This window comes from Equus quagga, chromosome 1, assembly GCF_021613505.1.
Source record: "Equus quagga isolate Etosha38 chromosome 1, UCLA_HA_Equagga_1.0, whole genome shotgun sequence".
NCBI classification, from domain to species: Eukaryota; Metazoa; Chordata; class Mammalia; order Perissodactyla; family Equidae; genus Equus; species Equus quagga.
The window spans coordinates 146,871,748-146,885,014 of NC_060267.1; the positions used below are offsets into that span (position 1 = coordinate 146,871,748).

Below are 13,267 nucleotides of genomic sequence, written 5' to 3' on the forward strand. Positions count from 1 at the left end.
CTTTTTTTCTCAAAGATTGGCACCTGAGGTAACAACTGTTGCCAATCTTTTTTTTTCTCCTGTTTTTTCTCTCCCAATTCCCCCAGTATATAGTTGTATATTTTAGTTGTGGGTCCTTCTAGTTGTGGCAGGTGGGATGCCACCTTAACGCGGCCTGACAAGCGGGGCCGTGTCCACACCCAGGATTTGAACCAGCGAAACCCTGGGCCACGAAGCGGAGCATGCGAACTTAACCACTGGGCCACGGGGCTGGCCCATCAGGTGACTTTGAGTTAATCAAAAGATTATCTGGATGGGTTCAACCTTATCACATGAGCCCTTCAAACACGAACCTGGAGTGCAGAGGCAGAAGGTAGAGAGATGCACTCCTGCCATCCTGAAAGAAAGTAAAATGTCTATGGGGGCCAGCGGCAAGGAACTGTGAGGAGCTGAAAGTAGTCCCCTTCAACAGCCAGCAAGAAATAAGGACCTCAGTCCTACAACCACACAGGACTAAATTCTACCACAACCACATGATCATGGAAGGTGACTCTCAGCTCTATATAAGAATACAGTCTAGATGACATCTTGATCTTAGCCTCGTGAGACACTGAACAGAGAACCCAGTCACACCATGCCAGACTTCTGACCTACAGACTGTGAAATAACAACTGGGTTACTAAGCACTAAAGTTGTGGTAATTTTTATGCAACATTAGAAAACTAATACAATCACTTTTAAGAATAATAAGCCTTGAGTGTCTCGTCCCTATACCATGACTTTTCATCATCTATCAAGACTCTGTTCAGATGTCACCCTGACCCTCTCCAGAAATGCCTTCCTATAGCCACAACACCCTGTGCAAACTACCACAGTACTAGGAGTATTTGTCTGTCAACTCCATGGTACAGAGACTACATCTGCCCTTCCAAGCAAATGTTAACACCCACCATGGCACATCAGCAGGCACTGTTAAATAAATAAGTGCTCTATAATTAAAAACACTTTCAAACACTTTCAAACACTTTACCTCTTCTGATCTTCACAACCACTGTGAAAGGTAAGCAGGACAGATATTATTATCTCTGATTTCCTGATGGGAAAATAAGCAGCTCAGAATGTTTATATGGCTTGCCCAGGTTGCAAACCACAAAATCTGGATTAGCACACAGGTCTTCTAATTCCCTCATCCATTTCCTCAGTATTCTTTAGATCACTGTTCCTCAGATTTTTTTCACTTGGACCCACAGTAAAACAAAAACAAAAACAAAACATACATTTCACACACAGACACTTCCAAAACAAAAGTTTTACAGATCCTTAATCTTTATGACACAAGATATCATATTTTCTGACCTAATTTATTCTTTCATTAAAAAAAAAGATGATCCCAACCCATTGATTCCTCAACCCACTTGGACTGCTTTCACCATACCGTGTAGTCTCTGTACGAACAGTAGTGATAAACATGGCTACTAACTTTTAAATCTAGAGTACATCAAATATATCTAATATATTTTCATTATACCAAAAAAGAGGAATTAAAAAACAAATTGTAGGTTGAATAACACAATCTAAAGATAATAAAGACACAAATTTTGGATATTCATATCACTGGGAAGTTCCATATTAAAGTCAAAACTATGGGGGCCGGCCCAGTGGCACAGCAGTTAAGTGTGCATGCTCCGCTTAGGCAGCCTGGGGTTCACCAGTTCGGATCCTGGGTATGGACACAGCACCACTTGGCAAGCCATGCTGTGGCACGTGTCCCACATATAAAGTAGAAGAAGATGGGCATGGATGTTAACTCAGGGACAGTCTTCCTCAGCAAAAAGAGATTAGCTCAGGGCTAATCTTCCTCAAAAAAAAAATCAAAATTAAAAAATTAAAAAAATAAAGTCAAAACTATGTTAACCAAAGTTTATTATCTCCAAGTTTTCATGGAAAGAATTATTCAAGATAGCTGAATCGTTAGATTTAGATAGATACAGATATAGATATCTATCTAAAGTTATAGATTCAAAACGGTTAAACCTCATTGACACCTGAAGGCATCTGGAGATATTAATGAGGTTTAACCATTTTGAATCTATTACTTTCTCAAATCAGTTAACTAACTCTAGTTTTCAAAGATAAAAGGAAACTGAACATAATTTAACATTTTCTAGGTAAGTTGTCAGTCCTACCAATGGGTTATTTGTAGTAAGTCTTCTCTACTCATTTCAGCCTGCTACTAGTTTAGAAACTAGATAACTACATTTATTAAAATTGTAGACAAACATGAGGAAGCTCTAAATGAGGGATTTTAAAGTTTTCTTATGAATAATTTACATTAGCTATGGAATGTGAAGTTGATAACATTAAAATTTCGACTGGGGGCCAACCCGGTGGCGCAGCGGTTAAGCGCGCACGTTCTGCTTCTCAGTGGCCCAGGGTTGACCGGTTCGGATCCCAGGTGCGGATATGGCACCTCTTGGCAAGCCATGCTGTGGTAGACGTCCCACATATAAAGTAGAGAAAGATGGGCACAGATGTTAGCTCAGGGCCAGGCTTCCTCAGCAAAAAGAGGCGGACTGGCAGTAGTTAGCTCAGGGCTAATCTTCCACAAAAAAAAACAAAAACAAAAAATTTCGACTGCTCAGAGGCCTTTTGATCTATTTCCCAGTTCTCAAGTTATGCCCCAAATAGATGAGATGTTACTCTTACACAAGCATAACAAACATCTGGGCTTCATTCCTCCCTCCCACATCCATGGATAATCAATCACGGCAAGGACACAGCCATAGAATCCTCATCACAGCCCTGCTGAACGTCTCTGCCAAATCTATGTGACATCCCAGCTCTAAAGGAAGAGTCAAAGTAACTCGGAGTTAAGTCTTCACATAGATCTTTATATTCTAGTTACCAAAATTATTAGACCTTTCATCATGTTCTTAACAAAAGACCTTCTACATCCTGACATCTAAAATAGTAGTGCTGGAAATCAAATATTGCTGTCCGTGTTATAAATGCTTACCCCTCAAAAACATCCCTTTAATATAGTGAAATCCACTCACACAAAAACAATTTAAGGAAATTTCCAGTTAAACATGGCAGATGGACTACATGCTCCTATTCTCTCTCCCTCAGAAAGAGTTAAGGAATTTCAATCAATTTTCAGAAGACTGGATGTGAATGAAATACAGTACAGGAGTTAGCACAGTTGAGACACTACAATCCCAAGGACCTACAGAAGGGAATACGGATGAGAAGCAAGCCTATTTTCATGCCCAGAACCCTGAAAAGACTTAGGACTTAAAGCAAAAGGTATAATGCAATGTGCAGAAGTGAAGAGGCAGGACCAGAAAGAGGAAGATTGGTTGAAAGATCTCGGTCCTCTGTTCCACCTTACTTAGCCTCTGAAGAACCATAGTTTTATTTTCTGGAGCCCATGAGGCTCTAAACTGGGCAAAACCAAGCAGAGTAAAATAAGAGTGAAGGGCAAAGTGTGGGACTAACCTTAGAGGGATTAAGTGATAGTCTGCACAGTGAATAGTGAAACCCTCAGCCCACTTCCTCAGCCCTACTTCCAGAGAGGTGGCAGCTTGGCTAATAACCTCTCATCTCTTCCCCAGAAAACAGAATGCTTCTCTGGAGAAACTGAATGACCTCTTTAAAAAGACTTCTGGTCACCAACATGTAGGTCTTTCCTCCAATAATAAAGCCAGTTTACAGCCTATCAACCAGGAGTGAGCGCCAGTGTCTATCACATCCTACTTCCAAATAGCATGAGATTTTTAGTGCTTCACCCTTAAATATGACTAGATAGCCCAGAGCACTCAGTACTTAAAAGAAAGTTTCCAAAGTAAAAGAGTGAGCCAAAAACAAACAAAAAACAAAAACCTAGAAAAAACAAAAACAATAAAGATTAAAAGAAAACTTCAAAACAAAAGAAAAAAATCCCCATTACTCTGAGAAAGATAAAAGATATATCTGTATAACAAGAACACTACTATGAAAAAGCAAAAGACAATAAGAAACAGCTCTTTGAAATTTACAAATAAGATAGCCAAAATTAAAAATTCAACTGAAGAGTTAATTGAAGAAAACTCTCAAATGTAGAATAAAACATTAAAAATAGAATATAAAGGGCAAGAAAATTATAATAAATAAGAGACTCTATCCTGAAGGCACATAAACTAACTAACTGGAGTTCCAGGAAAGAAGATTAAAAAAAAAGGTGAGGGGGCCTGCCCGATGGCACTGCAGTTAAGTTCTCGTGTTCTGCTTTGCTTGCCTGGGGTTCACGGGTGTGGATCTGGGGTGCAGACCTATGCACTGCTTATCAAGCCATGCTGTGGTGGCGTCCCACATACAAAAAATAGAGGAAGATAGGCACAAATGTTAGCTCAGGGTCAATCTTCTCAGCAAAAAGAGGAGGACTGGCAGCAGATGTTAGCTCAGGGCTAATCTTCCTCAAAATAAACAAACAAACAAACAAATAAATAAAGGTCAGGGAATTATCAAATAATACCTAAGAGTTGCCAAGAAGTTAAACACAGGAGTCACCATACTTAAAGTATGCACTCAGTGTCCAGCACAATGCATAAAGAAATCCATACAAAGGCATATTTACCATGAAATTTCAGACTACAAGATATAAGGAAAGATCCTAAAGCCTCCAGAAAGAAAAAAGCAGCAGAATGACAATGGATTTGTCAATAGCAGCTCTGCAAATGGAAAACAAAGAAGCAATGCTTTAAAAATCATCTTCCTTGGCAGGAAATCAGTAGATACTGTTTAAAATGTACAAATCAACAAATAGCAAAGCAACAAAAGCTTATTATTTAGAAATACGAAGTTAAATATCTGGGGAAACAGAAATGTTGAGAACATGAGAACAGGACTGGAGGATTGGAGCAGGCAATGGTTTTTTGCATCAAGTAGTACTTGACCTTTAAAACTATGTAATGTATTACTTTGATAAAAATAAAAGTAAAATTTTATTTTAAAGTTTCAATTAAAAATCATGAGTATTTAGTATGTTCAGTACAAGGTACCCAATAAAATTTTAAAGCGTGATAATGCAGATTAAAAGATGAAGTATTTCTCATCTTAAATCTCATCCAATAGTTGATAATGAATAATAAGTGGATTGATATTGTTCTCAACACTTCAGACACTAGCTATTGTTAACAGAATACTTCAAGACCAGTCACATGGTACATGCTAACTTAACCAAATGATTTTATAAAATAAGATAGAAAAATCAGATAATATCTTTACTAATCTAAGGAATACGCATTTGTTGAGAATTCATAATTTAAAAGTCAAGTACTTCAGAAGATGAATTTACGTTTAAGTACAGAATAGTGATTAAGTTTCCAGTACAAGAGTGTAGACTGAACACTACCGCTTACTTCCTCTCCCTCTCAAAAGAACATTGACTTCAAGGTAAAAAAAAAAAAAAAAAATCAGAAACACATACATTAATTAAAACTCTAGAATAAGAGAAAGTACATCAATAGTAAAAAGATAATGACAAACTTCTGAAGAATCAAAGGCAAAAGAATTTAAATCAGTATAGAAATCAGGGCAAAGGTAGCCATAATTCTAAACATGCACAGACGGTGGCTGCAGGAGAGGCAGTAACAACTTTTTCCAAGAGGAAGAAAAAAATCACAGGTTTGGAGTACCAGAATGGAAGATTACTGTTCTCATTACTGCTCTCAGGGATTAATGATTTGTGCAACAAACAGGTACTTGGGGTCAGCTTCCTCCAACCCAAACACATATCCAGGCAAAAGTAACTGCAAAATATAAGGAGCAACAAGCCTTGTAGGTATTAGAGCTCCAATAGTGGGGACTGGTACCACAAAGGACTGGGGTAACAATACACTCCAGTTTGCCCATGACAATCCCAGTCCCACACAGTTCATGCTAGTTTACGTTCTAAGACAATTATTAGTAGTGTCACCTTTCATTCTCAAGAATGTTTGGATGATAAATTATATGGTCACCTTTCAAAGTAGGACCCTCTTTGTTTTGGCTGGCAGAGGAGAAATTCCTGCCTGACTATTTCCCTTCCCAACCCACTCCCCACATACAAATTCTAGCCCTCCACTCAGGAGAGCAGCAGGTAAGAGCAGGAAAAACCCATGTCAGCTATCAAAATAAATCACTCTCCAGGACTTCATAAATATAAATGAACAACCAAAAATCACAAGACATTTTTCTTTAAAAAAAAAAAACAACACAGCAAAACAAGATGACTAGTATAAATAAATATAACAAAATATACCAAGTATAACAAGTGACCAGAAAAATCAGATAAACCAAGGAACATAACTTAAATATGGATGTATACATAATAATAATGCTTATCCTTGCAGAGTTTTGGGAAACTCCAGTTTCTATTAAACAACCACAAGCTGCTACTGAAAACTAAAACAAAGCAACAAGTATAGCACAGTGGTTAAGAGAATAGGCTGTAGAGCCACACTGCCTGGGTCCATATCTCTGCTTTACCACAGATTGGCAGTGTACCACAGACAAGTTACGTAAGCTCCCTCAGCCTCAGTTTCTCATCTGTAAAGCCGGGATAATACAAGCACATACATTATACTATTTCATATATTAATTTAGATAATACATGCAATGTAGTGAGAAAAGTAACATTTATTGGCTAAAAATAATTACCCAATAAATGTTAACTAATGTTACTATTATTTGTGGAAATTAAATATATGTTACTAGAACAAATTCAACAGAAGCAGCTGAAATAAAAATTTAAAGAAATCTCTCAAAACAATAGAATAAACAGGAAAAAAAGGAAGATATAAAAAGAAAGTTAGGATTACAAAGTATTTATCCAAAAAGATTAATAGGATTTCAAAAGGGAGGGGGGTGGTGCTAAACAAGAGCAAAGAAACAAAAGAAGAAAACTAGAAATGTTCTAAAATCAAGGGGAAAGGAGAAGATTCAAAGATCAGGTTAACTACCAATGAAGAAAGAACATGTCTGGAATCAGACTTCTCATCTGCAACACAGGGTGCTAGAAGAAATGGGAGAAATACCTCCAACAGTGTGAGTGAAAATTTTCAACCTAGAATTTTATACCCAGCCAAATAAATGTTTAAGTAAATGAGGACATTCTCCTAATATTTTGATTTAGAAGGTGAAGAAACTAACCACTGTTAGTTAAAATCCTATGTTTTTAGAGCCCTGAAATTCTACATCAAAGTTTCCAGCCTTGCTTTCTCACCAGGGCCCAGCAAGATGGGCTTTGAATTTGCATACGGCTTCCAGTGGGACATAAAATTGAGGTACGTATAATTTGCAACCATGTCTTGGGATCTCTGAATCTCACAATTTAACAGACTAGGTTAATCGATCCCAAAAGCTAAGGAGACAAAGCTTTTCTTAGAATTTTTTCCTCCAGCTCTTCCTACCAAAGTAGGAAGCAGATGAAAGAATTTTGTATAGCCCTTACCTTACTCAAGTTTCATGGGAGATTTTTGTTTTAATCACATAAACAAGGATTGTTTTATTACTTAAACACGAGAACTTAATACATATTCTATATAAAGCATTATCAATAGCCACTAAACACTCCCTGGTCAAAATGTAGATTATAAACACTTGAGATATATTCTGATGCTTCTAATCTAAACGTTCTCTCTGGGAGTTATGCTTTCACCAATTTCAAGAGCGAGGTTAATTATTTAGTAAACTTGGATTTAGAATAAGGCTATGTTCCTTCAGAAAGGGACTCTTTTCCCTGCTTTTTGTGGAATTTTTTTTTTCAATTTCTATTACATAAACTACTATTCTGGAATCCCATTCTAAAAAAGTTATGATTTTTCAGGTTTGAGGTGGGGCCCACATTTGGCTTTTTTTAATTTAATTTTCTTATTGTGGTAAAATAAACACAAGTTATCATTTTAACCATTTTTAGGTATACAGTTCAGTGGCATTAAGTATATTCACACTGTTGTGCAACCAGCACTATCATCCACCTCCAGAACTTTTTCATCTTTTCAAACTGAAACTCTGTTCCCATTAAACAATAACTCCACATTCCCCCTTCTCTCCAGCCCCTGGCAACCTCTTTTTCTGCCTCTATGAATTTGATTAATCTAGGTATCTCATATAAGTGCAATCATACAATATTTATATGATTTTTAAGTTTTAGTAATATTTGAAAAAGGCTGAAAAGGTTAGAAAATATTTTTATTCATGTACTACTCATATCCCAAGAAAGTACAATGTATTTTACATTACTTTTTAATGTTTCTTTTATCAAATTGATTCTGTAAGGAGTTTAAAAATTCAAAATAGATATTCATTGTTAAAAAACAGTATTAAGTGAACCTTGATTTGAAATTTTTTTAACTTTATTTTTAACTAGCGATTAGTCTTCAAGTCATCATCAGAGCTGAACAAATGATTACTTAAAATAATATCTGCCAAGGAAGGGTTCAAATAATCTTAACCCCAAGCAAATAGAAGTGACTGGGGACTATTAGAAGGCTGTCTTGTTTTTACTGAAGAATTTCAAAACCTTAAGGAAACCTATATCATTATTACTATTGTTTTACAAATATTGTGATGCAAATAGTTCATCTATCCCAGAATTATCTACACCTGCCAACTCACTCTACTTGAAACACACCTATCAGGCAATCTCACCTACGTAAAGCAGGCTAAGAACTAGGAAGTATGCACACAAAGGCATGCAAAAACTCAAAGCAAATGTCTCAAAATTTGTGTTAATACACTAAAAGGCACTATAGAATCCCTCAGGTACTTATTTTTACACAAAATTTTAGAAGTTTACATGCCTTGATTCAAAGCCCACAGCAGTTCAAAAGCAGGGAGAAGAAAGACATAGAGCAGATAGCAAGGGACGTTACAAACTAATTACAAAAAGTAGACCAAGAACAAACAACTTCTCTTGAGTGGGTAAAAGGGAACTGCCTTTTACACCCCACTAAATTCTTGAGGGCATGGTGCCTTCCGGACAAAATAATTTATACTCAAAAATGAAGAAATAATATTACACACATTCAAGATGTTTTGCTTAAGAAAACAAAAATATGTGTAATCTGTTGTGAAAGAATTGTCATCAAAAAAGGTTTTTGCTTTGTTTTTTAATTAATGCCTGAAAGAGATACTTAACTCTGAAAATAATAATCCAGAACTCACCCTGAAGGGTTCTGAATAGCTGAGGACCTAAGACCAAAAGATAAGCCAGTTTCTATCAGTAGTTGATCACTAACAATTTACTTTTGCATTCTGGATAAATATATACATTATCAAAGCGGATTGTTTTAAATGTTTTGTACACAAAGTTATTTTATTTGATCCAGTTGCACTGTCTCACCAGAGGCACCAACCTATAGAAACTAAGAGCTCTAATATGTTAGCTTGTAACTACTGCTTTTTTACTATTATTCTAAAAATGTCTCTTTGTTAATGTACAAATTCATTTTCATGAAGAAAAACAAACATAATAAAAAAAATACTCATAATATCTCATCAGTACCTTGGAGCATCTCCATCATAAAGTATTTTCACTGTCTGTATATAAATATACTTTTACACATATTTTTTCCCACAAAACTCTAACCACACTCTACATGCTACTTTTAATCTTTTAACACAAATATCTATGCATATTAATAATACTTTTCTGTAGGCTCTAACATTGGCTGTGTGACATTAGGCAAGTCACTTAACCTCCCTGAGTCTCACTCCATGTATGAGTATCTACCTCATAGGTTTATGTGAGAACTAAACAACATTAATCTGTGTAAAATACTAAGCAAAATGCCTGGCACATAGTAAGAAGCCAATAAACGGTGGCATTTTTTAAGGCTGTATAATAACTGACTACTTGATACAACTTATTTACCAATTTTCTATTGTTGAACATTTTTAGCCAGTTTTTACCTATTAAAACAACACTGAAATGAAAATCCATGTGGCTAAATCTTTAATACATCCTAAATTTTCTTAGAATAAATTTCGAGGTGGAATCCTCTAGAAATGTAAGTCAGTCTTACATTCACTAACATGCTCGTTTCCCCATTTTCCTCATCTCTACCTTGTAAGTTTTTTGTTTCTTAAATAACCGTGTTTTGTAAAGTTAAAAAAAGTCTGCAGTAAGTAGTATGAAAAGTAAAATATTTAGTATCTAAATTTTAATTGCTATTTACATTTTACGTGGGAAAATGAACAAGCCTTCCGTGCAATATTCCGATGTATTTCAAGCACTGTTTTACTTTATAAGAGCTTTAAATTTTAAGAAAACTTCAACTTACAGTTTCAGAAAAAACTCAACGCAATAGTTGTTTAATAGTTGTTAATCAGTTGTTTAATAGTTGTCTAAAAGCCGTATAAAACAAATGTTATGTTAAAAAAATGTTTTAGAAATGCCTCCAAATTACTGAAAACTCAGCCTTTCTTGTAGAAACACTAAAATTAAGCGATGTGCTCAATCTGTTGAGACTCAGAAAGGCTGGGAAGAAATCATCTTTGAAGAGACCACGCACTACCAACACCAAAACACACATTCATTGGTGCTTAGGAGACTGTTTCTTTAAATTAACACTACTAACACGCCCTCTTTTTCCTGGAAACTGTCATTTCCTCAAGCAAATGCATTCGTGAAAAACAAATGTAACGAGACGCTTCAAGGAGCAGAAGCTGGGCTGTGGTCAGGCACCAGCCCGGCCCGGCCACGGAGTATCAGCCCCTCCGCCCGCCCGGATCAACCAAGTTATGCGAAGGGACTAACTCGTGACAACCTCGGGCGCTGGACGCCGGCCACACTGCCACCTCTTTCAGGTCCCAACGCTCCTGCAAGCAGCCTGGCCTGGAATGGCTCGACCCCTGGCCCTCATCGCTGGACTAGGGGTTGGACTTAGACGTTCGTCACAGGTCAGGAGACCGGCGGGATCCTGGCCCCTCCGTACTCAATCTCGGGTCGGGGACGAGAGGGAGGACTCCAGTCACGAGGTCAGATATTACAATGGGTTTTCCCATCCCGCCCTCAGTTTTGAGTTGGGGTTTCGGATGCGCGGGGGAACCTTGGATATGGGTCAAAAATCATGCAAAATCGGAGCCTCTCTCACTTGTTCTCAGGCCGGGGTCAAGCATTGGCGGAAAACTCTAACAGAGGTCAGATGTTTCCAAGGATCCGGCCATCCCCACTCACTCTCCCGAACGAAGTTTTGGGATGGGGGACCCGGGTCAGGAGTCACGGAGCACCTGAGCCGCCCTAAGCTCATTCCCAGTCCGGGGTTTGGGGGAATCACCACGTTAGAGGTCAAGGTTCACGGAAGAACCCCTCCTGCTCTGTGCGCCCGAGCTGGTGTCAAGGAGTGTCTGGAACTAGGGGAGAGCGGCGGCCATAGTACCTGAGCAGAGGCCAGCGCCTGCTGGAGCTGCTGCTCCTCGCTGATCTTTTGCTTCAGTTTCTTGAACATGGCGCAGCGCGGGGTCCTGAGTGTGAATGAGACCTGAGGGGCGAGTGCCCAGGGAGACCCCGCAGCGGAGGCGACGGTGGCTTGTCTACACCAGGGACCGCAGGGGCCGGGCCTCGACGCCTCCTCCTTGGGCTCGCCGGAGGATCGGGACACTCGTCCTGCGGGTGTCGGCGTCGCCGCCGCCGCGTCTCTTTCTTCTGGGCGCCACTGGTTGGCCTCGGCCCCCCATCCAGCCCCGGCGGCGGCGGCGGCGGCGGCGACAACGGCAGCAGGTGAACGGTGTGCCAAAGGCGCCTGCGCGGCCTACGTGGAGCTTGCCGAGGGAGCTCTACGGAGCGCCGGAGGGGACAAGCACACGCAGTCGGGCCGGCACATGCGCGCTAGGGGTCTGGCTCCCTTACGCGGGACGTCAAGGAAGACGTGGGATTCTGCGCTGCCTCAACTCCTGGCGTGCGGAGATACCGTCAGGACCCGGACTAGGAGTGTTCGAACCGCTTCTCTGACGCATGCCTGGGCTTCGGCACTGCCAAGTCGGGCGGGGAGGGTGCCGCTATTGAGGACAGCACGGCTGACAGCCCCAGCAAGGAACCACGTGTGTGTTCGTCCGGGGTGGGAGAAGGGGCTTTTGGGGAGCCTGCCTGGGGCTCTGAAGGATAGTGTAATTTTGTTCACTATTTGTGTTTAGGATTCTGTTATCTTCAGTGCCTACTACTCCTACTGCTCCCCAGAGGGGCCCTCTTTCCTTTCCTGGACTCGTCCAGGGGTCGAGTACCTGACAGGAGGCTCCCAGGGTCCAAATGTTTCAGGCCTATGTTGTAAGAGCTCAATCGTTTGGACGTCTGCCGTTATTTTTTTGTTTCGCCGAAATCGTATATTTTCACATATTCGTTCAAAAATTTTTGTCATTCTAAGTGCCGGGTCCTTGGGAATGTTAAAAGAATTCACAGCCTGATGAAAGACACAGATTCCTAAAGAGTTCGAATTTACCTCTACAACCTGCAATCCTAAAAGAGCGTGCGTGCCTAATACATCAAACACCCTGAACGTTGGTGGTCTGTGAACCCTCAAATCCATCTCAGCAATCTACTTGTGCATGCTGTACCAAATTGCCTCACGTTACCTCAGGTATCCGAACTTGACAGAGTATACGCTGATGTTCACGTTTTAGCAAATTTTATTTACTAGCAATTACAGGAGCAAGTTGCTCTCTAAGATTCCATAGCCTGATCTCTAAACACATTAGAGCCAGAGTAGGGCTTGGTCTGAACACTGCATTGTCAACTGGGCTAAGTCCTCTCTTATCCCATAGTGAACACCTGTATAATTACCAGGAGAGTTTTTTTTTTTTTTCAGGAGTCTTTCTCTGTCAAGAGTGTAAAGTTCAGTAGGCCTTCAGCTGCTCCCAGACTCCTGATGGCTGATATGCATCCTCACCCCAACATTCACAGTTGTAAATCAAAGGTTGCCAATATTATATTTATACGTATGTATATGTATGTGTATATGTGTGTGTATGTATACATATGTGTGGGCCCTATCAAAGCAGGCCATAATAAATGATATAAGAAGAGATCCAAGATATTACTTAGAGAAAGAAAAAGACCGGAAGAGGGCTAATTATGTCCTAGCTAGGACACAAAAAAGAAAAGAAGAGGGCACAGGGTTGAAACCAGCATATTTAACCACAATTTTGTTGAAACACTAAGCCTGCTCACAGATCACTTGGCTTCTGCAAATTAACATTCTTTCATGGTCTGTTCTTAATTAAACCTATAAATTATGCTTAATTCTTCAGCCACTCCTGGATGCAAATCACC

The 13,267-nt window shown here is 39.4% G+C and overlaps 1 protein-coding gene across 6 annotated transcripts in view; it reads right to left on the reverse strand.

Moving 5' to 3' along the window:
* Positions 1-11,728, reverse strand: part of GOLGA4 (golgin A4) — a 128,408-nt gene extending 116,680 nt beyond the window's left edge. For 2 of the 6 annotated variants that reach the window (XM_046682473.1, XM_046682456.1), the window contains exon 1: positions 11,382-11,728. In XM_046682473.1, the coding sequence (XP_046538429.1) occupies positions 11,382-11,450 (69 nt within the window). In that variant the 5' untranslated portion in view covers positions 11,451-11,728. The remainder of the gene's footprint in view (positions 1-11,381) is intronic. The other 4 variants (XM_046682490.1, XM_046682481.1, XM_046682465.1 and 1 more) reach the window with 3 other exon arrangements.
* Positions 11,729-13,267: the final 1,539 nt, after the last annotated feature.